At 61.3% G+C, this 27121-nt stretch overlaps 1 protein-coding gene across 7 annotated transcripts; it reads right to left on the bottom strand.

The window, feature by feature from the left end:
* AGRN (agrin) lies at nt 1–27121 on the bottom strand. Of its 7 annotated transcripts, none has more exons than XM_060199822.1 (39): nt 26883–27121; nt 25034–25295; nt 14865–14912; nt 11407–11622; nt 10972–11196; nt 10676–10900; nt 10391–10597; nt 9303–9521; nt 9016–9210; nt 8729–8929; nt 8502–8650; nt 8357–8414; nt 8050–8166; nt 7802–7966; nt 7570–7713; nt 7352–7476; nt 7173–7278; nt 6757–7089; nt 6550–6687; nt 6175–6302; nt 5957–6071; nt 5750–5869; nt 5335–5670; nt 4954–5146; nt 4654–4869; nt 4201–4430; nt 3986–4117; nt 3720–3816; nt 3470–3634; nt 3257–3368; nt 3104–3115; nt 2833–2949; nt 2548–2740; nt 2390–2477; nt 2230–2253; nt 1865–1897; nt 1507–1731; nt 1249–1352; nt 1–1105 (listed from the first exon to the last, which is right to left on the bottom strand). In XM_060199822.1, the coding sequence occupies exons 1-39, from the start codon at nt 27066–27068 to the stop codon at nt 948–950; spliced, it is 6117 nt and encodes a 2038-aa protein (XP_060055805.1). In that variant the 5' UTR covers nt 27069–27121; the 3' UTR covers nt 1–947. The 7 variants fall into 7 exon arrangements, with proteins under 7 accessions (XP_060055805.1, XP_007525809.1, XP_016044879.1 ...); XM_007525747.3 differs by having other exon boundaries at nt 8309–8414; nt 26883–27120; XM_016189393.2 differs by lacking the exon at nt 3104–3115 and having other exon boundaries at nt 8309–8414; nt 26883–27120.

Raw genomic sequence — 27121 nt, 5'->3', positions numbered from 1 at the left:
TCAAAGTGTTCAGACTTTATTTCACGATGACTGACAGACAAGGGCTGGAGTTAGTAACATGACACCCATTCCCTTCAGGCCCCTTGGCAGGGTGGATGCCGGCCTGGACACAGGGGGGCAGGCGCTGGACAGGATGGGCCGTGGTGTTACAGTTTAAGGCATTTCCGGCCTTGAAGACGAAGCTGCTCCCGCCCTGGCCCTTACCCTGGCCTTGGCCAGACAGCACTGGCCCCCTGCCACACCAGGCCATTCCAGACTGGAGCAAGGCCCAACCAGTAGCTGTGTATGTGGCCTTGCAGGGCGTCACACAGAACTGGGGCTCCAGCCTCGCCCCACAATGGGGCTGTTCCTGCTCCCTCGTGGGGTTCCTTCTGGATCCTGGGGCATCAGGGGAGGATTTGGCTATGTTCAGAGTGTCCGGCAAGGCCAGCTGAGGGTCTGGGTAGCCTCAAGCCCCTGGGACTGTAGGGCACAGCAGGTGAGGGGGACCCCATGTGACCCCAGCAGTAATATTGTTCTAAGTCACAGTACTGGACCCTGGGGGGAGAGGGGGAGTCACTGAGCTTGAGGTCAGCAGTGATGAGGGGCACAGCAGCTGAGGTGGGGGAGGGTGGGAATCAGCGGGAACCTAGGAGGCCTGCCTGGAGAAAGAGCTCCTCCTAACCTCAAGGAAGGGCATGACACCTGCTCCCAGGACACAAGGGTCACCAGCAGGAAGAGGTGCTGTATGGAGGGAAACAAAGGGGCACACAGGGGCGTGGGAGACATAGCACAAAGGGCACATGGAGGGGCATCCCCAGGTGTCACCCCTCAGGCCCTGGGCACCGAGTTTGTGTTTCTAGATGGGAGGGAGGCCAGGCCAGCAGTCCCTCTGGCTGACACGCAAGCAAGAAAATCATATTTAAAAAAGCAACTGGGTTTATAAAAATAGGTGACACGGGTGGGGATCAGGCGCTGGGGCAGGGCCGCAGCTGGGGCTTGCTGACTGCATCCTCCAGCAGGTGCAGCGGCCGCCCACTCACCACCACATCCCGCAGGCAGCCCACGAAGCCTGTGCCATAGGCCTTGGGCAGGGCCTGGCCTACCGGGAGCTGCTCCAGGCCACCTGCAGGAGAGAGAAGGTCAACCTTGGGCCTCGGCAGGGGCAGCATATTCCAGGTCCCCAAAACCAGGTAACCTTTGGTCTGATGCCATGGGCGCCATCCCGCCAGCCTGGCTCAATCCCCACAGCACCTCCCCCACACTCACCCAGCCATAATGCTCCGTCCGTGTCCAGCTGTGTGGCGCCCAGTGGGGAGGAGCCAGTCACAGGGGCCTCATTGCCCACTTGCAGAGAGCCTTCCCTCTGCTCCCTGGGGTGAAGCCAGGATAAGACTGTGCCCCCATACTCTCTTCACCCCATGCCCAGAGGAGCTGTCCCACGAATCCCGCTCACTCCCATGAGAGCAGCCAGTGACTGTGGCCCAGCTCCCCTAGACCTCCTGCTCCCTGCTGGCCCCCGCCAACCTGTGTGCCCGCACTCGCATCCAGCGGTTGGTGTTGACGGGCACGGTGGAACGCAGCACCACGGGCTGGGAGCCTAGGTCGTAGGTCAGCTGCAGGTGTCCGTCCACGATAGCCAGAGCCACATAGTCAGACCTTGTGGCCACCTTGCCACTCCACAGCACCAGCCCCTGTGTGGCTTCTGTGCGCAGGCTCAGTTCGAAGTGGTTGCTCTGCAGCGCCTTCCCACTGTGGGCAGATGCATGGTGGTCAGTGCCGGTCCCCAAGGTCAGGCAGACAGACACAACAGTGGGACCAAGGGGAGTGGACAGACAGACAGAGGGACAGCTCAGCAGACCATCAAAGTGGTGGTGGAGCTCACCTGTTCGGGGCCCCAGAATCCGGAGCTTCGGGGCTTAGAAGCAGGAAGAGAGGGAGGCAGGTAAGCAGGGGGGGCAGACAGAGGGCTGGGGCCAAGGGGGGTGGGAGGACGGCAGCCCCAGCCAGCATGGGGAGAGGACACTGTTTGGGGCATGGAATGGAGATGAAGGCTCACACATGCAATTCAGGGATGGTGGTGGTGGGTCTCCCGGCTTCCACACAAGGTCATGGCCAGCACAGGGCAGAAAGGTGCCAGCCTCCATGATGGGCTGAGGGAGGCCCGGGGAGGCCCTGGGAGGTTCCCAGGGGAATGGATGGGTGTGTACGGTGGGAGTGTGGTGAGTGTGCCATGGAGGCACTACTTACGCTGGGATCTCATTGGTCAGTTCGCTTGGAAACAAAGAGACAGAGCCGTGAGCAGAAGTTGGGGGGTATTGACTGGGGGGGCAGGGTGCACCCTTCAGGCCACAGACATGCAGATGGGACAGAGTGTGGGGAGAGTCAGGGACTCCCAGGGCCCAGTTACCTCTCAGTCACAGCATTGAGGTACTCGATGTGCGTGTGCCCGTCGAAGGCCAGGGCATCCAGCTCTCCCGCTGACTTCTCCATCAGTCCTGAGAGACAAGGGGTGAGGGGGTGGCAGGGCCTTGCCCCTCCCTAGCTGCCCTGGCCTGCCATGCTCACCCTTCTCACAGTGCAGCCCCGAGAAGCCCACAGGGCACAGGCATTGGTAGGAGGCCCCGTCAGGGAGGCAGGAGGCCTTGTTGAGGCAGGGGTGCCCTGAAGGCTGGGTGCAGGGGTGGTCAGTGAAGGATGAGACATCCACAGCACGCACCACCTGCTCCTGCGTCAGCAGCTGGTGGCCCTTCAGGGCAACCTGGGGGGTGGAGTGGGAGGGAGAGCATCTGAGTGGTTGGGCCGCTGCTGTGGCAGCCACACCACAGCAGGACATATTCCCCCCACACTCACTAGCTGCACGACTCCATCAAAGCCAGAGGAAACGGCGGCTGCTCGGGCCAACTTGCTGAAGTCAGGGGACCCTCCCACAAAGAGGGACTCCTTCAGGTTGAGGACAGTGTGCGGCACCTGAGGGAGATGCGGGGTGAGGGGGTGCGAATGGGTGGGGGCAGGAGGCTGAGCACCTGGTGGGATTCGAGCCCCCTGCCAGCCACCCGGCCCTGAAGCAGAGCTGAGGAGCCTCGGCTAGTCTAGGCCTGGGGCGGAAGGCAGGAACCAGTACCTTGCGGGACTTCTGCAGTCGGCGAGAGCAGAGCAGGGTGGGGGTTGTAGAGCGAGAGCCAGAGAGCAGGGCGAGAGGACAGAGAGGACAGGACAGTTCAGTGATAGCCATGGGGTGGGTGGGTGGGGGCTGCAGGTGCCCCTCCTCACTTACCGGGGACTCCCCAAGCACTCGGGGCCCATCACCCACGCGCATGGCGCCCTTGCGGCCATTTCTCTCCAGTGTCACTCGGGTCCACACACCCAGGGGCACGGGCTCAGCGCTCCTGTAAGAGGGACATGTGAGCATATGAGCATGGGACAGAGGGACAGAGTGGTGGAGGGGCAGGGCAGTGCCTCTGCCAACGTCCCCTGGGCTGGCTCTCACCGGATGAGGGCTGCTCCCTTGCCCAGGTCATAGCGGAACTCCAGGTGGCTATCACGCAGGGCCAATGACACGAAGTCACCCCTGCCATCCGTTTTCTGGCCATTGTAGAGAAGTAGGCCACTGGGGCCTCGGGCCAGGAATATCAGCTCCAGTGCCATCTTCTCCCTGCAGTCACTGGGGTTCAGACAGGGGCACCCCCACAGCACCCCCTGCCCCCAGCTGCATGGGACCAGCCCTGCACTCTGCTGACCCCAGGTCCTGGTCGAAGGTGTGCAGGCCTTTCAGCTCCAGGTAGGAGAAGCCATTGAAGTCAGCCAGGAAGGGCTGGGAGTCCTCTTGCTTCGAGACTGCAGAAGATTTGGAAGTGGGGGGGGTGGTCACCCAGGAGCCAAGCTCTGACCACCAGGGGAATTCCTCACCCCCAAACCTGAGCCCATGGAACAACTCAAGATTCTGACTCCAGGGGAACCCACTCCAGTGCCTGCTTGTCTGCCCCCCATCCCTGCAGTGCCCCACCTGTCTGGCAGAGGGTGCCTCCATGGCCTGGAGGGCATTCGCACTGGGCTGTGCCCCCTGGCAGCAGGTGGCAGGGGGCTCCCCCATGGCAAGGGTTGGGCTCGCATGGGTTCTCATCTGCACAAGTTGGGCCTGCAGGGGACCAGATGAGGAGGTGTGAGCTCCCACCTGATTGGTAAGGCACCTTGCCCACCCTCCAGGCCCCCCATGCTCACCAAAGTGGCCAGGTGGGCACTGGCAGTGGAATGTGCCCTCCCCCAGGACCTGGCACGGGGCACTCCCAAGGCAGGGGTTAGGCTGGCATGGGTGGTCCCCACACTCGCCCACATTGGAGCTGTGGATGGCCAGCTCCTGCCAGCGACCCAGTTCCAGACGCTGGTTGTTGATGTCCAGCAGGCGAACACAGCCCCGCAGCCCAACGCCAACTGAGGTCCGTTCTAGCACCCTGTGACCAGGACAGGGTCAGGTATAAGCAGCCATGGCACCCCCAACCAGGTACTCAGGCCAGCCCCCACAGACAGGACCCAGGGAGTGGAAGGTTTTGGGTGGGTATAAAGGCCAGCATGGCTCCTCTGAATGCTGGGACCACCCACAGACTGGACAGCAAAACAAGGTCCCAGCACTGCCTGCCCACCCTGCTCCAGGCTACTGGGCACCAGGAGGCTTACACGGAAGCCTGCTCCTCAGGGAAACCGCCCACAAAGAGGTCCGTGTCCAGGTTGAGGCCATCGGTGCCGCTGGGACTCTGGCCCAGCACAGGGGGCTCGTTGTCCACTGACAAGGTGCCTCGGCGCCAGTAGCGAGACAGCTCCAGGCGGTGCCAGCGGCCTGGCTCCACTGCCACAGAGCTGGTCAGCACTGCAGGGCCCGAGCCTGTGTCGAACCTGTGGGCAGGAGCAGGTGCTCAGGACTCCCTGGGGTGCTGTGGTGGAAGTATGACAGAGCAACCCCTGCCCTCTCTGCCACACCTGAGCTGCACTCGGCCACCCAGCAGTGCCAGCGCCAGGAAGTCCTTGCCGCGTTCGTTGCCATTGTAGAGGAGCAGCCCCTGCGGCTCCAGCGCTCGGAACTCCAGTGCCAGGCGCAGTGTGTGGTAGGCACGTAGTGTGGGGAAAGCCAGGAATGAATGTCCCCGGAAGGCAGGAACCGCAGGTTGTAGCTCTGCGGGAGGGAGAGGCGCTGTAGTCATGGACCACCAGGTCCCACTCCTCTTGCTGGTGGAACAAGCCCACTGTCAGCCCCGCCCCCCCCTGGTAAGACACACCTACTTCCAGGCCCCACCCCTCCCACTGGTCGGACCTCGACATTGCCCAGCCCTCACCCCCACCCTCAGCATAGCTGACCCTTACCCTCCTCGCAGATGGTGCCCCCCCTGCCTGCTGGGCAGCTGCAGATGAAGTGTCCGCCCATATCTTGGTCATGGCAGGTGCCCCCGTGCAGGCAGGGGTGGGAGCCACAGGGCCCTTGAGGCTTCGAGGGCACTGGGGGTAGGGGCCGATGTCCAGGGGCAGTGGTAGGGGGCCTGTGAGTGGTGGGGAGGGCGGTGGTCCTGCTGACTGGTCGGCTGGTACGGCTAGGGTGGGGAGCCCGAGGGGTCCCAGTGACAGGAGGCAGGTAGAATGCAGTAGTGGCTCTGGCAGTCACTGCAGCAGGGGTGGCTCCCGTGAAGGAGGTAGGGATCCAGTCTATGTGGGAGGAAGGGTGGTGTCAGGGTCCCGGGAGTGGGGCTGCAGGGTGCTGGAGGGGAAAGGGAGTGGGGCTCACCAAAATCCATGAAGCGCACATGATCCTGCAGCGGCCGCCTTACCCCCAAGGAGTGGTGCCGGGATGTCTGCAGCTGGCGGAGTAGGGCCCGGCCCACATCAACTGCCCTGTAGGTCGTGGCTGTGGGGATGAGGGGACACTGAGTAGGTGGAGCCCCTGCTGCCTCCACCCCTCCTGGAGAAATTGGGCCCTGGTGTTTGGGCTCACTGGGGTCGAAGTGCACGTCCACAATGGCTCGGACCAAGTGACCGGGACCCAAGTCCCGGAGACGAATGCTCCAGAAGTCCTTCTTCACATCTGAATTCCGGAAGAGGTCATCCAGCTGTGGGACAGAAGGAAGGCTCAGGGGTCTGCTTCCCAGGATCCCTCTGGGAGCCCCCCCCCAGCCCCCACCACCAAGAGTTCAGGTGGGATTTGGCACGCACTGAGCTCTCAATGCTCCTGGCTGTCTCCCCAAACAGCTCCGACTTGGGGTCTGCCATCTCTGGTGTGTAGAACAGGTCCTGCCCCTCCACACCCTCAAGCTCCAGCACACCTTGGAAGGCCTTGGTGGCTGTAGGGGAGAGGGGAATGAGGGCCTGCCTGGTGCTTGACTGGTGTGGGGTCCCAGGCCCCACAGCATGTTAGTCAGATGGCCATGAGGTTAGTGGGGCCCCGGGCAGTTACCAGGCCAACTCCTTGAAGTCGAAGAGGCAGGTCAGCGCAGGGCACGGTCGTCGGAACCAGGAGCCACCCAGGAGGGGCAGCATCCCCAGCAGTGGTGCCAGGGCTCCTGGTGCCCCACCCAGCCCCCCACTCACCAGGACAGTTGGAGCCCTCCGCATCCACTGAGGGTGTCTTGCCATCAGAGCAGCAGCCCATCGCCGAGTTGTAGCAGGACGCCCTCTCCATGGGCGCCCCTGGCGTCACAGGGCTGCCATCCTCCAGGGGCTCGAGGCCTGAGGGGACACAGTGTGAGCCCACCCCCCATGGAGCACATCTGTTCCAAGCCCCCACCTGGCACTCACCTCCAGAGCCAGCCCCGCTGGCCTCCTGGTCCCCACTGAGCTCTTCGTCACCACTGCCGTCTGCGCTGCCAGACTCGCCAAAGGCGGATGTGGCCGGGACGAAGACCGGGGGGCGGGCTGTAGGGGGCATGGTCAGCACTGGCCTGGCGCTACTCCTGGGTACACTGGCCGTTGTCCAGACTCGAGGGGGTGTTTTGGGGGTGGACCAGCTGTGGGGTGTAGTGCTGGGAACCAGGGGCAGGGTGCTGGGAGGCGGCTGCAGGGCCTGACTAGGGGGAAGGCCCAAGGTGACCACAGATGTAGGGGTCGGGTGGGCACCTGGAGTCACAGCCTCTGCAAGGAGAAAAGAGGCAGGTAAGGCAGAGTCAGGTGGCCAGGACGGTCCCCCCACCCCTCACTCCCCTGCCAGGCCTCACCCTGGCACGGGCCGAGGCTCTGGATGGTGATGTTTAGACCCTGACGACAGGCAATGGTCCGTAGCTGACACTCATTGCCATAGGTGACTCCATCGGACCCACAGACCTGGGGGCAGGTATGAAGATACAGGAGCGGCCTTCCTCCCGCCTCTCCACCTCCCCCGTTGCCCCCCACACACCTTGGCAGCACTGGGTCCGAGACAGGTAGGTGTGGGGCACACACAGTGGGCAGCGCCCACCTCTTCCACACAGGATGCCCCGAATTCACAGTGCATCTCACCACAGGTCTTGGGTGCTGAGGAGTCTGCAGATGGGGGAGATCCTGCCAGCTTGAGAGCCCTGAGGTGGAGGACCCTGTTCACACACACCCTGCCGGGTCAGCCTCTGGTATACTCACCCGTTTCGCAGCCAGCAGGGCCCAGGGCCCGGCCGTCAGGACACTGTCCACATTTGGGACCTGCCACCCCTGGCTTACAGGAGCACAGCCCGGTCATCTGCTCACAGTCATCTCGCACTGCCCCCTGGGGGTCACAGCTGCAGGCTGGGTGACAGGGGGACTCTGAGCTCTATGACCAGAGAGGCCTTCCTACACTCAGGGACTTGGGCACAGGGGAGGCCCTGCTACTCACGGGTGCAGCCACTCCGGCTCTCGGTGACGATGCCACGGAAGTTCCAGAAGCCAGGCTCGCAGCGGTCGCACTTGAGGCCCCCCACGCCAGGGCGGCAAGAGCACTGGCCTGTGGCTGGGTCACAGGTACCACCATAGGAGCCGTGTGGGTTGCACTGGCAGGAGCCTTCGACATGGGGACAGGATGGCTGGTCATGAGGCTGCAGGGCCTGCCTGGGGAGCAGGGTGGGACGGCAGCACAGTACTCACTGGGGCAGCCAGCCAGCCCCACACCCTGGGCGGCAGTAGCATTGTCCTGGCAGCAGCCGTAGGGCATCTGGGTGCAGTGCAAGGGAGCAGCAGGCAGCAGGGGTGCCAAGGTGGGGCCTGCGGGCAGGGACATTGGGCCTGCCTCTTTGCCTCCATCCACCCTGGCACCACCATCCAACTCACCCTGTGCCAACTGCCCACCCCCCCATTCAGGGAGGGGAGCATGCATGCGCACTAGGCACAGCACATGTCCACTCACTCTTGCAGGTGCCCTGTGCAGCCACATACAGCTCCAGCCGGGACTCACAGCGGGCCTTCTTCAGCTCACACTCGGTGCCATAGGTGACCCTGTCAGAGCCACAGACCTGGGGAGGGGCAGTGTGCATATGGGTGTTCAGAAGCCCACGCAGAGCCCACCCACCCAAGAAGCTGGGGGCAGGTGGGGGCCTCACAGGACTTCTGGGAATGCTTTGACAGCTGAAGTCACAGACACATGGCCCATCATCGGAATCCTCATCCCAGATGCCCCCACGCTGGCGGCACAGCTCTGGCTCACACTCGCTGTCCTCCCCAGAGCCAGAGCCTCCGGAGCCACACTCAGCTGCAGGGAGGGGCTGGTCACCACAGGCAGGCAAGGGGTCCCAGGCTCCCCACCCCCCAGCAGGCAGCCCCCACATACCCTGCTCGCAGGGCCCTGCCCGGACCTCTTCGATATGCACCTGCTGCTGGCACGAGGCCTCCCGCAACTCACAAGAGCTGGGGTAGGTGACACCATCGTTGCCACATACAGGGCCAGGCGGAGGCCGCTCACACCGAGGGCACACACACTGACCTGCCAGGCACACTGCGCCAAAGGCGCACACTGTGTCCCCGCAGCTCTCTGCAGAGGGAGCAGCTGAGGGTCAGCACTGCCCATGGGAAGGGGGGGGGTCACCAGCCAGGCCCGTCTGCCCCTCACCCACTCACGGCATTGCCCAGTTGAGGCCACGTGGAGGCTGATCTGGTGCGTGCAGGCATGGACATGTAGCTCACACTCACTGGCATATGTGTGCCCATCGGAGCCGCACACAGGCTGGGCCAGGGCCACGCACTCTGAGGGGCACACGCAGCGCCCCGTCTCTGTCTCACAAAGCGCCCCGAAGCGGCACTGCCCGCAGCGGTCTGTGGGGGGGGGAACATCATCGGACTGCATCATGTGGGGGAGCCTGAGCATCTCCCCTTCCACATGTGCCGGCTGCTGCATCCCCACTGACCACAGGGCCCTCTGCGTGCCACATGGATCTGCCGCCCCAGGGTGCAGGCTGTGGCCTCCAACTCGCAGGTGCTTCCATAGGTGATACCGTCGCTGCCACACACAGGGTCATAGACACCAGTACAGGCTTGTGGACACGTGCACACGGCCTCCTCGTTCTTTACAGTGCACATGGCCCCAAAGGGGCACTGGATCCCTCGGCAGGGGGATGGGGGTTGCTCTGTGGAGAACATGGGCACTCAGCAGGAGAACCTTGGGGAACTCAGGCTTGTGCATAAAGCCCCACGCGGCAGCCGCTCTAGAGCCCAGGGTGGGGATGGCAGAGGAAGAAGGGCTAGATGCACAGGACACGGCAGAGAGAGGGACAGACACGACAGACAGGGACAGGGACACAGACCCGAGGGGTCCCCCCATGATATGGGAGCTGCCTGACTGCCCACGGTGGGTGAGGTGGGGCTCTGGCCACTGGGCCGTGACCCCTGGAAACCAAGGACCCCACCCCCATGCACAGGCGGGGTGCTCTCAGTAGGTGAGAGGGGCCTGTGCCCACCACACCCAGGACCATGAGGGGAGGAGGTGTCTGTCCACTTGCTCTGAGGACCAGGCCAGGCAGCAGCGAGCTACACCCCCCCACCCACCGCCCCAGGGGGCAGACCTCGGGCTGTGGGCTTCTGGCGGCAGGTGCAGCACCTCATCCTACCAGCGGGTCAGGCTGGAAGACATAAGAGGCGGAGCCAAGAGGAAGGAAGGACAGAAAGGGAACAGACGCAGAAAGGACAGATCGGAGAGACAACAGACAGACCCAGAGATGGAGGCAAGGTAGGAGGTGGGCAGGGCCCCAGCAGCCCTCTGCCTCTGCTGGCCCTACCCAATCCCATGCAGCCCATCTCTATGGTGACTGGGGTGCCTTCCAGGATGCATCAGGGAACCCCCACACACAACCCCCCCAGATTCATCCCGGCCAGCCCTGCCCCCCGTGCCCCCCCCCCCATCACCGGCCTCTCCCCAGCCCTGAGGCACACAATGCAGATGGAGATGGTGTGTGATGCAGCCATAGACCCGGTGAGACCATGTGCCCCACGTGCTCACCACACGGGCCCTGGTGTTTGGCAGGGATGGCACGCTGCTGATGGCACTCAGCCTGCTGACGCCAGCACTCATTGTCATAAGTGTGGCCATCCTGGGCGCACACAGGCCGGTAGGCCCCATCACAGGTGACTCGGTCACAAGAGCAGTGGGCCCGGCCTCGGCGGGACAGGCACACAGCGTTGAACCGGCAGGGCTCCAGGCACTGGTCTGGGGGTAAGATCAGAGCATCAGCAGGGCTGGTCTCACCTGCACAGGGCCAGTTGGGCAGGGGAGGTGAGCACCTACCTCTCGGCTGGCATTTGCCAGAGCGCACTTTCTGCAGGTGGAGGCCGCGGGCAGCCCCCGTGCGGACCATGACACAGTCACTGTCATATGTCACCCCATCGTCCCCACACACAGGCTCCCGAGGCGCCATGCAGCTCTCGGGCAACAGGAGCATCTCAGCGCGGTGGGAGCGCGGGTGGACGCGGCAGAGGCGGCTCGGGTCCTGGCGAGCACCCTGGCAGGGGTCTGGAGGGGAGGCAGGGGTCAAGGGCAGGGCTGTGTCCACAGAGCGGTGCTCCCCATCCCACAGTGCTCACCACAAGGACCGTCGAACTTCTTAAAGATGTTCTCCTGATGGGCGCAGGCGCGACGCAGCAACTGGCACTCGCTGGGGTAATTGGCACCGTCACTGCCACACACAGTGGCCTCCAGCACCCCCCGGCAGGTGGCTGGGCACAGGCATGTGGCCGTCTGTCCGTCAGCTGACCGCGCACACGTGCTGCCAAAGCTGCAGGTCACGTTGGAGCAGGGGTCCCGGGAGCCTGCAGGTGAGTGGAGTGAGGTCAGCTGACCCCCGGATCAGGGGGTGCCTAGGGTGGTGCCTAGCCACGCCCCTTTAAGACCACGCCTCCTCCACAGAAGGCCCGGCTCAAAGCCCCACCTCTTTCACCACTAGATTTCTCACCAGGCCCTGCCCCATATCAGCCACGCCCCTCACGGGGCTCTACTGCCGACCAGGCCCCGCCCCTCACCACAGGGTCCGCGGCTGAGCAGGCGGATGCGGCGTTGCTGACTGCACTGTGCGCGCTGAAGCTCGCACTCATTGCTGTAGGTGGAGGCGTCTGATCCGCACACGGGAGCCACCACGCTGGGGCAGGCGCTTTTCTTGCACACACAGGAGGCCCGGCCCGGACTGTCTGCACTGGACTCGCACACAGCACCGAAGCCACACAGCATCCCTCTGCAGGCTGGAAAGAAAAGGCAGGGTCTGAGTCGCCAGAGCCACCTGTGCACAACTGCAGAGTCCTCAGGTGCACACCGCTCACTCACCAGGCACCCACTGACACAGTCACAGCACGTGCACATGGACTCACACACGTCTTGTGACACATTCAAGCAGACCTTTGCTCTTGGTATAACCTTCCTGTTCTCCAGCCCACAGCTGTAGAGGGACATCCTCAGACTCCCATTAGCCTCCCCATCCACAAGCTAACCAAGCATTTCTCCCTGAGCCCCTCTGAAAACACACACACACACACACACACACACACACACACACACCTCATACCCAGCAGTGACTACCCAGAGGGTCAAGCACTATGATACTGCAGACACTTCACTTTCTTTCTTTAAGCTTTTCAGGTTCTAGGACCCTGTGCTGGGTTCATGTTCCATCCCAACCTCAATGAAATTCAATGCAAGTAACTACTCTTGACCCTCACCTGCTTCTCAGAGAGAGGCAGCATGAAAGTATCAGACCTGGGAGTCAGGTGGTAGCGCAGTGGGCTAAATGCACACGGCGCAAAGTGCAAGGACCAGCTTAAGGATTGCAGTTCGAGCCCTCAGCTCCCCACCTACAGGGGAGTTGCTTCACAGGCAGTGAAGCAGGTCTGCAGGTGTCTATCTTTCTCTCCCCCTGTCTTCTCCTCCTCTCTCCATTTCTCGCTGTCCTATCTAACAATGATGGTATCAATAACAACAATAATAACTATAACAGTAAAAAACAACAAGGGGCAACAAAAGGGAAAAATGAATAAATAAACAAGAAAGTATCAGACCCTTGGTGGATGGTGATGGTCCCTGTGAGCAGAGCCAGGGCCACTTTAAGACCTGACCACCATTGACTGCAAACCCATTATAGGTGAGCTGTCTGGATTTAATAAAAAGTTTAATTGGGATCAATTATCATTAAGTTATGGTGGGAATGGGGCTGTCCCTACACCATCACCTCCTGGCAGGCAGGCAGACTCAGAAAATGGGGCAGGAAGGCAACACCCTCAAAACTGAGGAGCATGGGGCTGCATGGGGAGCTGGAACCAGCTGTTACCATGGAAACAACCCACCCCAGGCTCCTGATGGTCTGAATGAACAGGGCCCAAGGCTGGGCAGGGCCAGTGGCCCTGCAAGCTTCAGCCTAGAGCAGTAGCTAGAGCACTGGACACTCAAGCATGAGGTCCCCAGTGTCAGAGTGATGCTCTGGCTCTAATAAATAAATCCAGAAAAAAAATGGGGGGGGCATGGGCATTGGAGTACATGTTACCATGTGCAAGGACCTGGGTTCAGGCCCCTGGTCCTCACTTGCGGGGGGTCAGCTTCACTAGTGGTGAATCAGATCTGCAGGTCTCTCTCCCTATCTCCCTCAATTTCTCTCTGTCCTAACAAATAAAATAGGAAAAGAAAAAAAAAAAAAAAAAGGAAAAATGGCTTCGGAGATGGGTGGATTCATAGTGTTAGCACCAAGCCCCAGTGATTACTCTAGTAACAAAACAAAACAAAACAAAACAAAAAAACTTAAATTAAAAAAAAAAGTCCCTGTAATCCAGCCAGTCTCCTCCCCCACCTCACCTGTGCTATATGATTGGCAGGTGTGCACCTCACCTGGTCTTCAGGGATCAGGCCCCTCTCACCCCATCCGACCTTCTGGACAGCCAGTATGTTCCTCCCCATGGAGACCCACATGCCTCATCCACACACATCCCCAAGACCAGGAATACAGAGGAAGATGCTGACACCTTCCAACCCATCAGGAAGAGCAAGGCAGGAGTGCTGGGTCCTGAGAGTGGGGGACTGCAGAGGCCCTAGGAGGATACTGGAGCCTCTAGGATACTAGAGGACAGGATGCTGGGGACCAGCTAGCAGGATGAACAGAGCTGAAAGCAGAAACCTGGAGACCTCAACTTCCATCTGAGGCTGGAACACTGACTCCCAGGTAGACAGGTTAAGTCCAGCTCCCTCTCCCAGCAGCAGTCCCCAAGGGACAGTCTCCTGGCTGCTTCTGTACCACCCCCCAACTGCTAGGTCAGCCAAGGGCTGTGCCCATGAGGTGCACAACTGAACATCGGCCTCTCCACAAAGCCAGAGAAGCTAAACACCCAGGAGGAGCTTCCAGGCTGGAAAGCAGAGAGTATGTGCACATGAACAAGGGCTAAGCACTGGACATTGAGCCATGCACCCCCAGTGGGCACCTGTGGAACATGCCAGCCCAGCTCAGCCTCCTGGTGGAATTTCCCTGGGCACTGGCTCCCCACATGCCCTCAACTTGTACACATGCCATGCCCAAAGTCACAGTAGCTTTGACAAGAAAAGAAAGAAAGAAAAAAGGATTCATGAGAGAGAGAACCGGAGCATCACTCTAGCCTGTTCTATGCCAGGAACTGAACTCAGAACCTCATGTTTGAGAGTCCAGTGTTCTCTCTGCTGTGCTGCACACAGTGGCTTTTATAGGCTGCACAAAGTGGCTTTTTTTTTTTTTAAATTCATTTATTAATGAGAGGGATAGGAGGAGAAAGAACCAGACATCACTCTGGTACATGTGCTGCCGGGGATTGAACTCACAACCTCATGCTTGAGAGTCTAGTGCTTTATCCACTGTGCCACTTCCCGGACCACAGAGTGGCTTTTTTTCTAAAATTTATTATTGGATAGAGAAAGAGAAATTGAGAGGGGAGATAGAGACAGAGAGATAGATACCTGCAGCCCTGCTTTACCATTTGTGAAGCTTTTCCCTGTAGGTGGGGACCCGGGGCTTTAACCTCGGTCCTTGCACCCTGTAATGTGTGCTTAACTAGGTGCACCACAACCTGGCTCCTACAGTGGCTTTTTATAGCTGCCTGTTGGAGGGAGTATATTTAACTTCCTTTTGGTGGAGGGCAGGTGGGGGTGCAGCAGAGTCCTGGTGCAGACCAGAGGGCTGATGATGGCTGTGGCACACACTGACCTGTGTGTAGGGGACCTTGTCAGCCTTGCCCACCTCAGGGAGCCTCAGCAGAAGCAACTGAGAACACCTGCCCAGTCAAACCTAATCTTTAAATCCCCAGAGCTCTGCCCCACCTCCTCCAGCAGCCTTGCCCACACAGGGTGCCCACTCCTGTAGGCTCCCCAGAAAGGACCAGGCTTTCTCATCCAGTCTTTTTCTCCATCAGACACACTCAACATGCCTGGTGTGCACCTCAAACCTGGAAGATCATTTATCAAGGAACCACACACTCACCATCCGGGGGCGTCGGGGGTGCTGGCGTGAAGTGTGTCCCAGGTTTGTCTGGAAAAGGAAAAAAAAAAAAAAAGGCGAGGGTAGATAACATAATGGTTATGCAAAGAGATTCTTATGCCTGAGGCTCCAAAGTCCCAGGTTCAATCCCCTGCAACACCATAAGCCAGAGCTGAGCAGTGCCCTGGTAAAAATAAAAAAGAAACAACAACGAAAAGACAAAACTCCAGTGAAGCCCTGCTGTGCAGCCTGGAGGGGAATCCTCTTGCCTAGCCTCACCCCTACCCTGACCCCAGCTACCAAGAGGCAGGCTTAGGAAGCTAAGGTCCTAGCACAGTCCAGGGTCCCTGTGGTGGCTCGAGGCCAAGGACCCTTGGTCTCACACCTGCCAAGTGCGGTGCCCACCTGCTCTGGGCCTCAGCTCTGCCAGTACCACCCCATGCGAGTCCAGGATCAGAGCCCACCGCCTGTGAGTCCAAGAGCCCAAGGTGTGTGTGGGGGAGGAATGCACGGTTCCCCTCAGAGCTCCCGCCTGTCCCCATCCTCTACACGTACAGTTTCTGAGGAGGAGCAGCAGGGCGGAGGCCAGGGTGGCGGAGGCCAGCAGGATCCGGCAGACGGTGCAGGGGACCATGAAGTAGCGCACCAGCAGGGAAGCAGGGCGCTGACGCCTGGGGTCTCCCTCGAGCCACAGGAGAGGCATGGTCCCTGCTTCCTGGGCCCCCGAGCTTGCTGCAGGGTCCTCACGGAGTGCCCTTGGGCCTCCTCAGGGCTGCAGCCCCCATCCCGGGACCCTGAGTGCAGCTACGTCCTCAAAGTTCAGGTGCTGGTAGAGCAGGGGCCACTGGGGGCCTTCCACAGCCCTCAGGGCTCATAGCTGCGAGGGGAATAATCCTCCAGAGCAGGTACCCCAAATCTGGCTCCAGTGGGAGGTGGAGGAGGGACCGCTGCCTGAGCGGGCAGGCCCAAGCCTCTAGCAGCCCTCAGCGTGCGGTGCTGTGCTCAGTGTTCCCGGAACCCCAAGGCCAGCTCTGCCCGCCCCACCAGAGAGGCGGTCCGCGGGGGGCTGCGGGCGCAGGCGGCCGCTCCAGTTGCTTGGCAGAGGCGGCAACGGCGGCGGCGAAGCGCCAGGATGAAGAAAGGGCCGCTTCTCCGCCGCTCGGGGCTCCGGGCCGGGGCTGCAGGGTGAGTGGGCGCGGAGGGCAGGGCGGGGAGCACAGACAAAGGAAGCCGCCTCCAGGGACCCGCGTCCTCCGGGAGCCGCCCGGAGCCGCCCGGAGCCTATGGAGCAGAGGATGGGGGCAGCCGAGGTTGAGAAGCGCAGGGTGGCCGGCGGGCGGCACAAAAGGCAGGCGTGGCAGAGGGGAAGCAGCAGGGCTAGGGGCTCCAGGCTAGGGTGTGGGGGGCCTGTTGCGAGAGGAGCGAGGCTGGGGAGGGTGCTGGGCCGAGGAGTGCTGAGGTTGGGGCTCTAAGTTAGGGTCTGGGGGCATTGGTATGGAGGGTGAAGGCGCAGGGTGGGGGGGGTTTGCAGGCTTTGGGAGTGGAAGGTGGGAACTGGGATAAGGATGATAAGGGGGTTGGGTGCTGGGCGGAATGTGGGGAAGATCTGGGAAAAGAAGTGGGAGCGTTGGGGTAGGGCTGGGGCGCGGGGTGGGGTGTGGGGGCGCTGGGGCTCTGGATAGGAGATGGGGGCACTGGATAGAGGCAAGGCCTGGGAGAGCACCGCCTCCGGGATGGGGAGCGGAGCTGCGGAGGCGGCAGGTGCTGGGGCGGGGTGGGGCTGGGTAGTGGGGGTGGCGGCGGGAAGGGCGGGGCTGGGACTTGAACTGGGGCAGCGACCCCGCCGCCTGGCGTGCGTGGCGTCCTAGTCCTACGGGTATCCAGTGTTTCGCCTAGTGTGCTGGGAGCGTGTATTCCTGCTGGCCCCGCCCGGGGGAGGGATGTCGCCGACTAGGGCGGAGTGGGGTCCGAGTCCAAGACCGAGGGTAGGGTGGCACGACGGGTCCAGAAACGCCTCTCCGCCTCTCCCCAGGGAGTAAGCCCTCAACAGCCCCCTCCTTGAACGGCAAAAGGCACAGGCGAACAAGTCCCGTGGAAATGAGCATCTTGCAAACAGTCCCGCGGGCCTGGCGCGCTCCCCAGCGGCCGCCCCAGAGAACACCGGGACTGACGTCATGGCGGGGTGGGGGCGTCTTTGGGGTGGTCCTGCGGCTCCAACCTCTCAACATTTCTCCCCTTCACCAGGACTGCAGCATCCTGTCTGTTTGCTTGGGGGCACCCACTGTAGAACCCCAGATGCCACAGGCTGTGACCCTTGTGAGGTGGGGGGAAGCTCACGGGGGGGCACACCCCCACACCCCTTCTCCTGAGAGTCCGCCCCACCCAAACCCACAGCACCCCTCCCCTTGAGTTCCTTGATGGGGGAGGGGCTGGCACTGTCTCCTTGACCCTGGCCACAGGATGAAGCACTCAACCTCACAGTCACACACATGCTCACTCATAAGACACACTTATGTGTGCACAATGTCACATATACCCTCACTATCACAAATTCACACTTACAGGTGATCCTAGATGACCCTCTTCTTCCTCCCTCAGGAGGACCAGATCCAACTCCCTCTGAAATCAGGTCAAGGCCTTAGTCACAGGCACACACGCGCGCGCGCACACACACACACACACACACACACACACACACACACACACTGGCTATCTCATCTGCATTCGCTGTCAGCAACCCTGTTAGACAGCCGCCAGGCTACCCCCAGTCTCCCCAAGTCTTCAGCTCAGTCTTTCTTAAACAAATAGTCTGAGCCCCCATACCTCCTGGACACTCCCTGCCCCAAGCTGGGGTTCTTCTGCCAGCTGTGGCAAGGACCTTCCTAGGATTCACCCCAACATGGTGCTGCTCAGAAACAGAGCCACGGCTGGCCTATGTAGTAGCTTGCAGTGGGAGAACTGAAGATCCAAAACCCTGGTGATGGGAATGAAGTGAATTTATACCCCTGTTGACTTGTAATTTTGTAAATCAACATTAAATCACTAATAAAATTGTTATAAATTAAAAAAAAAAAAAGAAAGAAAGAAACAGAGCCACCTCTGCACCTACCAAGTCACAGCCAGTCTGCTCAAGGTCCCTTCACATCACACACCCAGCTGTGTCAGACACATCTCCCTAGAGCTACCCCCAACCCCAGCCTTCTTTCCACACCCAGCTTGGCCAGGGCCAGCTCACGTCACTCCTTGGCCGTATCCCACCTGTGCTAAGCTCACCTTCTGGGGTCCCATCACCCTCAGTAGAGGCCTCAGAACTTCCTGGAACCCTGGGACCCATGTTCTAATGACCCATCCAAGCCACCATGGACCCAAAAGTAGCCTGCTGGCAAACCACAGAGAACAACCCCAGCCAGCCACACCCGAACCACTGGAGACCCACTGGAACACGGAATTGGTGGCAGGTCTAACTACAGGCCAGACCTGGCCCAGGGCCCGGGGTGTGAGAGCCAGTCACCCTCCCTCTAGCTCACCTCCCACTTCAGTCCCCAGGCCCAGATCTACCCATCTAAGCTCAGAGCCTTCCCTCCCCCACAGCACCAGGGGGACACAGTGGGTTCAGGGGAGGCAAGAATTAGGGTTTGAGGGAGCCCCAGGTGGGGCTGGCAGAGAGCCTTCCAGTACTCCTGAGGAGTTTGGCCTGGCCCAGTGAGCTGTGCTGGGGGGTGGGAGCACCCCAGGCCAGACCTAGGTGAAGAGGAAGCAGCAGGCACCCAGTCCAGTCAGCAGGAGCCCTCACAGGGACTGGATGCCTGCAGAGAGACAAAGGGCCATTGAAGCCCCAGCCTAGGCCAGCCCTGGTGGGGTGTGGCGCTCTCAGCTGAGTTATTTTGGGAGCTTCATATTCAAAATCATTCAGCCCTAACCAGCCCACTCTGGCTCAGGCTGGGGACCCACAGGGGAAGCTGGGCGGGAGTAGAGGGATGGGGGAGCACAGCTGCACAACTGGGATGCCAGGTCTGTGCCTGTACCCTGACTCCCTTGCCAGGCTTTGTGGTGACACTGGGTAGCAGCACTCACCTCTGTGCACATGTACACACACACACACTGTGCCACTCCCCCCCCCAACCTACATGCACTGGAGTCTGGGGCACCTCCAGGAGCTCCCCAGGCCCTGAGGAGGGGGATGGGGTCCAGGACCTCTTTCTCATGCAGATGACCTCTCCCTCACTCTGAGGGGTTGAGGCCCAGCCTCTTCTGAAAGGCTGGGTGGGGGCAGGGCGCCAGTGCCAGAGCCACTTGTGTGCAGACACACACACACACACACACACCTTGACACTGTCTAACCTGGGCCTGGCAGAGGGCCTGTTCCGCCTGTCCCCTGCTCCTTGGAAACCCAAGGCTGCACTGGAGATGGGCTCTGGAGTGGCCTTTCGGAGTCACAGGTGTCTGGTGGGGGGGAGGGGAAGTGGCTGGGCAGCACAGCCCCCTCCCCCAGTCCCTGGGCCTCCTGGTGTCCGGTCTCAGGCAGAGGCTGTCCCGTCCCCCTTGGCCTCAGCAGACAATGGGCGTTTCACAGTGGGGATGGTCCGCTGGGCCCCAGGCCAGCCATAGGGAAGCAGGACTCAAATGACTGGCCTCAGGTGAGGCCCAGAGGCACCCAAGTCTGAATTTTGGACTGCTGGTCCACTCACCTGGCCACTATGCCAAAGCCCACACTTTCTCCCACAGTCTGGAAGGGGCTTAGCAGTGTGGCTCATTGGGGCAGTGGCTGTAGCTGCCCTCTGCCTGTCCTCCAGCCCCCCTCCCCAGCTTCCCTGTGTCCTTCCTCAGCCCCTCCTGGTGGGCTGGAAGCAGTGGCCCATAGGCCAGGTGAGCTCTACCCCCAGGCAGGATAAGCTTTGCCCCAGGGGCTAAGGGGTGACATCTACAGAGACCTCAAAGGGACCCTAGGGTTGGAAGGAGAGTCTCCACAAGTGAAACAACAGAGACTCCAGAGCCACAAGTGAAACAACAGATTCCAGAGGCTGCAGATGGCCAGGAGGGGCCTTTTTTGTACAGCCTTGGGGTGAAGGGGCCAGCTAGGGTACAGACCCTCAGACCTGGGGCAGCCTACGGGAATAAGCCCAGAAAATCTTGTCAAGTTGTGAGTTGCGGGGAGTCGGGCGGTGGTGCAGCAGGTTAAGCGCACTGGCACAAAACACAGGGACTGGTGGAAGGATCCCGGTTGGAGCTCCTGGCTCCCCACCTGTAGGGGAGTCGCTTCACAGGCAGTGAAGCAAGTCTGCAGGTATCTATCTTTCTCTCTCCCTGTCTTCCCCTCCTCTCTCCATTTCTCTCTGTCCTATCCAACAACGAACGACATCAACAATAATAACCACAACAAGGCTACACAACAAGGGCAACAAAAGGGGGAAAAAATGGCCTCCAGGAGCAGTGGATTCATGGTGCAGGCACTGAGCCCCAGCAATAACCTTGGAGGCAAAAAAAAAAAAAAAGATGTGAGTTGCAGCCACCAGGGGGCGCCCGCCCACTAGCTAGAGGTGGTGGGGAATAGACTCTAAGAGGTCCATGCCCTGAGCGAGCCTTCCTTCCTAGAGGAAAGAGAAAGGCCAAACACCCAGGTGTGGCAGGTGCGGTGAGTCAGACCAGACGGGTGGCCCTCTGAGCTGGCAGGGAGGAGCTGGGTGCTGGGGCAGGGACTCTGAGCTGGGGTCAGAACAGAGGAAAGGAGAGGAGCCAGGAGGCATACACTCTGGAACCAAAATAGGCAGAGATGAGAGATGCAGGGGAGATACAGCAGACACAGGACAGAGCACAGGGAAGCAGCTCAGTTTGGGGGGTGTCCTCAGCCAGAAAGTTAGGGCTGTTTCTAGTCTTCTCCTTCCACCCATCTGCTCCCCAACTTCCATGTCCGTCCACATAGCCTTCCCCTTCACTCCCTGCCACCACCCCTCCCCCCAGCACAGCTCACACCTGCCTCTGGGCAAGTGGCCCTGAAGTCAGCTGGGTAGTGAGAAGCCCCAACAGTCAGAGTGTACCCCCACAGCAGGACCTCTCCCTTAGAGTACCTGCTCTGATTTCTCCCTCTTCCATTGGCTGACCTAAGCCCTGTGTGTGTGGGCCAGGGGGCACTGCTAGGGCTGCAGGGGAGATTCAGGCTACCCCCACCTTGCCCAGCATGACTTCCTAGCTGTCCTGCAACCCCAGAAGGAGCCCCATGTCAGACTGGAGGTCCAGCAGGCATGTTAGGTTGCACTAAGCCCAAGTGTCAGCTAGGGACTCTTCTGTCCTCGCCTCAGTCCCCCCAAACATGCCCTCTCCCCTGCAGTGAGAACCCCCTAGAGACACCTCCAGAATCCAGCATGGAGGAGGAGGGCCCTGGCCTTTGGCATGACACAAGGGAAGCTAGATGCAAGCAGAGACCTCTGACCAGAGGACAGAGCTGAGCTCAATTCCAAGACCTCTGGTTATAAGCAAAGCATGCCCACTACTGGCTGGCTGAGCATGCACCTGTTCCTGCCCCAAGCCCAGGTGGGGAGTGACATGAGCCCATAAGGGCTCAGCCAGACCTCAGTGTGCCCAGGGCTGCAGGCAGCCAGCACCCACATCTCTGTACAGGCCACACAGCTGGAAACAGCTGGCTGCCTGTGAGGACACGGCTCCCCTCTCCCACGCTCGGCACTGCAGGAGTGGGTGGGGCACCTCCCCTCCCTCTCCCTCCTTTCCCCTCCCCTCCCCTCCAGTCTCATCTAGTCCGGATAGGATAAGCAGTCCTGGCAGGGGGCCTTCCTCTAAGGAAGTTCTCAGGCTCCACTGTGGGGGAGGACCCCTCGCTGGGGGCAGCCTCAGCCAGCCCCTCCCCAGATGCCAGACAAGCTCAGACAGGACCCCCAGCCCCAGCAGAGAACTGGGTGGGGGCAGGCCATGCAGGGCATCATCCTCCAAGCCCCTGTTCCTCGATGGTGACAGACCCTGAGACACTAGGGTGTCTTATGCCAGGAGCTGGCCTCCAGCTCCAGCCCCAGCCCATCTCCGGGTGTGGGGAGCCCAGGTTACCTGGCCCCCAAAGACCCCCTCTAGGGCCCCAGGCAAGAAGGAAAATTCATTCTCTGGGAAAGGGCAGGTCTGGGGGGGGGGGCGCCTGGCATGAGTCCCACAGGCAGAGGCACAGGACTGCAGGGGGCTGTTTCTGCAGCTGTTTTCCACTGTCCTGTGTGCCTGTGTGTGTGTGTGGGGGGGGAGAGGCTTGGATTCTCACGGGGTTAAGGGTTCCCAGGGGGGTTCACCCGTGGGGGGGAAGTGAAGCTGCTAGGCTATGTGTGCCGCCTTCCCCTAGCCTGGAAGTCTGGGCCACCCTCTGCAGTCTGTAGTCCTCCCATCCCCACTGGTGACCGGTGACCACCATGTGGCACAGGCTGCCTCCTGGGGAGGCAGGGAGGACAGAGAAAGAGAGAGCTGGGGGAGGGGCGCTTCAAAACAACTTTCTTTTTCCATTTCCAGTGTGTGAGAGGGGGGAAGGGCCGAAAAAAGCTAGGCCCTGTTTCCATCAGATCAGCCCTGCCTGGAGGGTACCCCGTCTCCCCTACCCAGAATTTCAGAGCTTTCAGCCAGCACAGCCCACCCTGAAACCCCAGAGCGCTCCCGCCAGGTGAACCCAGGTGAGCACAAGTTCCTTCATGCATAGGGGCGGGGTGCCTGCCAAACGAAGCCCTGGGGAGGGGTCAACGCGGGGCCACGCCCACCACAGACCCCACCCCTGTGCGGGGAGGGGAAAGCAGGTGAGGACCTAGATAGGGCAGAAGAGGGGTGGCAGGAGTTAAAGCCAGGCTGCTAGCAGGCAGCCAGAAACCTCCTCCGTACACCCTGCCCGCCTGTAGGGTCCTGGTGCCAAGGTCTGCCCGCCTGAAGGCCGCCAGCCGGGCAGGGAGGAAGGGAGGGTACTTGGCCAGAATCGTGCTGGCCAGGGAGCGTGGCCACTAGGACCCCCAGCTTCTGAGCTGCTGGGCAGGGCTGGGCTGGGCCAGCGCCAGACTCACTCCAAGCCTGTCCCGATGCCAGGTCCCAGGGCCGACAGACAACACTTCCTTTCTCTGCCCCTGGCTCCTGGTGGGGAGAGAAGAACCCCAGCCCGCCCTGCTGGCCCGAAACCAAGCCCCCATCGGCTTGCCCGGGGGGCTTCAGGGAGGTGGGGTACAGAGTGGGCAGGAGTCTGTGAACAGAGTCCAGGCCAGGACGAGGACTGGGGGAGACTGCCCGCTCAGCTGCTAGCCCCCGCCAGGTTCCTGGGCACACGTGGGTGGCTGGCACTAGGAGAGGCCAGGTGGCCCCAAGGGCAGGGGTCTCCTTCCGGATGAGGCAGCCTCCTAGCCCAAAGGTGGCGCTGAGGGAGGGACACATACCTGTCTCAGTTATGTCAGGAATGTGGCTCCCTGGGCAAGGGGGAGGAGCCTGCTTCAGGCTGGAGGCACGGGAGGCAGAGCCTGCACAACCTGCTGGTTCTGGGGGGCAAGCAGGGAAAGGGAGCCCCCTAAATGGGGGGAGGAGGTGTGAACCCCAACAAGGGGGACCCACCATGGAGGAGCAGTGCCCAAAGATGAAGCCTGTTGGTCTGAAGTGGGGGGCCCATGATGAGACCTATGGGGTCCCAGGGAGAAAAGGGGTCTCAGTCACATGGGGAGGGATCATCTAAGCTAAACTCCTGGAGTTCCTGGAGGACCAGGGATGGGGTGGATCCTTGGGTGGACCCGGAAGGCTCTTATCACCCCTCTTGAATAGGAGGCAGATCCTCCCTAGCCCACCCAGCTGGAGGAGGTGGGCACCTAGATTGTTCCTTCCTGGCCAGGCCCTAGCTCCAGGGGACCTTTGTCTCCATGGGACTGTGTGTCACCCTTCACCTCCACCCTCCTCCCAGCAGCCCACCCTTCCAGGTGCCTCCTTGTCCCCCAACTCAAAACCTGCCAGCCTTCTTGTGCCTTTTCAGGAATCCACACTCCTCACTCTGGGTCCTCCTGCTCTCTGAGGGATGGGGTGGAAAGTTCCTGCTGCAGGACCCTCAAATTACAGTCCACAGAAGCTCATGGAAGGTCTTTCCCAGGACCCCACACTCTGACAGCATCCCACAGCTCACCCCATCACTGCACCCGCTCCTGGAACAGGGTTCCCAGACTGGCCACTGGGTGCTGTTCTCTCAGGGGCAGAGGTACCCCAGAGGTCAACTAGCTAGGGAGGGGGCTCTCCCTATGGACCCCATTCCCAGCTCTTCCTCTATGCAGGCTGGCACAGGAGAATTGGGACCTCACAGCACCTTGTGATGGTGCAGCCCAGAGCCCTGGAGTTAGCCTCCAGAGCAGCAAGATGCCACAGGGTTCCCGGTTCTGTTCCCAGTCCCTCAGTCCTCCACAGGCTGGATGACTCTTCCCCAGGCAGGATAATCCAGGCAACACACTAGGGATGGAAATGGGGAGGGGGACCCATAGCACATCAGAGCACAATGGCCTTCTGAGTTAGGAAGTCAGGACGGAAGGACCCTTCCCTCTGCCCCCCTCACACACACACATCCCTTCCTAGGCAGGAGACAGACAGGATGTGGGGGTCCACACTAGTTTCTACAAGTTCACTCCAACAGTCTCCAGCCCTCAGCCAAGGATATTGTTCCCCACTAGGCGGGGGGGGGGGGGAAGGGGGGGGCTGCTTACATTACTCTGTCCATCCCAGTGGGTAGGGCCATTCTCTGGCTACCCAGAATAGACACAAGGGGAAAGCAGACAAGAAAATGCTCTCGTGGGAACTCCTACCCCAAGAACACCACACACACACACACACACACACACACACACACACACACATGGAACTGCCCCTTCCCAGAAATGACAGTGTCCTGAGAACCCTGAAAGGAGCAGCCCCCCCAGCCCAGGAGTTGCTCAACATCTGGGTCCTGTCTAGACAGATGTTTGGGCTTCTGCGGGAACATAAACAGCTGGTGCACATTCACCTGGTCCCAGCTCTCCCCAGAAGCGATCCTCCAGGAGGGGTGCAGGGCCTGGGGGAGGCGTGGCTGTGAAGGCCACAGATGGGGGCCAGTGAGGGATGGGAGTTGACCTCCAAGGCCTGGGAAGGAGGCTGAGCCTCAGCAGGGGTTATGGTGTGACACCCCCCCACCCCCAAGCCCAGCACACCTTCCACACAGTGCTCCACCTCCTCCAAGTTGCGCAGCGTGATCCGCATGAGACTGGAATTTAGCATGAGCTCATTTTTGTGGGCCGGCCACAGGTCTGGGGGCGCAGGGTTCACAAAGAAGATTCTGGTGTCACCTGTGGACACCTGGTTGTCACAGATGAGGGGGTCCCCGAAGCCGCCAATCACCACCTTGTTGCCGCCATCTAGCAGGCTCTCCTGCGCCACCACATCCTTGCCCTTCAGGTAGCGCCAGACACGGACCTGGGGGCATAGGAGCTTGGTCAGGGGGTCCCTTCCCACTTAGAAGGCAGGAGGCAGCTGCAGCCAGAGGCCCAGATGGGACCCAAACCCTGAGCATGGAGCAGGCAGGGCTACTGTCACACTAGGATGCCCCCCCACCCCCAGTGGAGATGGGAGGGGCTCTCATGGCCCAGGGAACACCTTCTGCAGCACCCCCTTTCTCCCAGCCTGTCCTTTTTGCTCCAGGCCCACTCAGGAGCAGCTAACCTAAATGGTGGAATTTGGGGGCATCAAGGCTCAGGGCTGGCCTTGCCCCCTATCACTACCCCACCCGCAGCCCTGTGGGTGGGCTGAGCTACCCTCTAGGCAGGAGGCCTGAGCCCCCTCCTCCGGAGGTTCTGCAGTGGTTGCAGCTAGGAGCCAGTGAACTACAGGATCAAGTCTGGGCGGCGCAGGGCAGCCGCACCCTCCTCGCTCCCCAGCAGGCCTGAGGGCACCTGCTGCAAACATGACCCCCCGGGATGCACACTGGCAGGCGGCTTGAAACCCTCAGAAGCCACCGGCTCAGAGGAGCCTCTTCCTTAAAGAGTTGGGGGTGCGGGACAGTGGGGGCCTCCCCCTCTGGGCGCCTGGGGGCTGCCGCATCTGCAGGAACACCCCCACCCTCCAGTGCCCTGGGTAGAGCCTGTCCCAGGCTGCTGGAGCCCCCCACCCACACACACACACTGGAAGCTCTCAAAGGTTGATAGAGAGGAGTGGGGGGCGGCCTGCAGCCTTTGTCGCCTCCCCCCACCCCAGCCACACCCAGGAGCAGCGGGAGGAAGTCGGGAAAATCCTGCAGAGACTTGGCAAAGTGCCCTGGCGGCGATGCAGGGGAGGGGGCTGGCGGGAGAGCCCAGCTGGAGCTGCCACCCCTCCCCACTTCCACGGGCAGAGTGACCCCACTCTTTCAACAAGGCCACAGGGGGAAAGATCCAGGTCCCTTGAGCTTTCCCTCAGAGGTCCCAGCTTCTGTCACAGAAGAGAGTGGGGAGCACCTCCCCATGTCCCAGTGAATCCCCCAATCCGCCAGAGGAAGAGGGCAAATCAGCCCTCCCCCCCCCCGAGGGGGGCGGTCAATCTCCCTTAGGTGGGCCGGGCACCTGACCCAGCCGCCCCACTTTTCTGCTGTGCCCTTCTCCAAGTCCCCACAGTGCCCCTCGCCAGGGCGCCAAGGGTTGGGAGATTAGACTGTGCACCCCCTCCCCGCAAACCTTCCCCCGTCCTGGTAAAGGCTGCCAGGGAAGGGGCGAAAGCGGTGACCACATGGGAACCCCATCTCCACCCCCGGCAAAACGCACCTCCCTCCGCCCTGCAGGGCTCCCCGGGCCGGGAGTCGCAGCAACTTTCCCTCCCGCACTCGGGAGCTTTCGGGGCCCCGCGCCCCACCCGGGGAGCCGGCGGTCGCCAAGGGAGCGTGAGCCGGAGCTGTGGAGCGTCTGGACTCGTTCCCACGGCCCGGGGCTGGGGTCGCAGCGGGCAGCCCCCGGGGGGGTGGGGGCTGCGGGCCTGGCGGGCGGGGGGAGGCCGCAGCGGTCTGGCGGGGAATTTGGGGCCCCAGGGGCGCACCTTGCAGGAGTAAGTATGCTGCACCGGGTCCACGTTGAGGATCTCCTCCACCGTGCCGGTGAGCACCACGTTGGCCTCCTCCTCCCGGCGCTCCAGGGCGCGCTCGGGGCACGTCCCGGCGCCGGGCAGGACGCGAGCCGCCACCAGCAGCAGCAGCAGCAGCAGCAGCGGCCACGGGCGGGCCATGGCGCGGGCTGGCGGACGGCGCGGGGCCGGGACTGCTCAGCTCCGGACTCTGC

This window comes from Erinaceus europaeus, chromosome 10 (assembly GCF_950295315.1).
Source record: "Erinaceus europaeus chromosome 10, mEriEur2.1, whole genome shotgun sequence".
Taxonomy (NCBI): domain Eukaryota; kingdom Metazoa; phylum Chordata; class Mammalia; order Eulipotyphla; family Erinaceidae; genus Erinaceus; species Erinaceus europaeus.
This window is presented reverse-complemented; position numbering and strand designations above follow the sequence as displayed.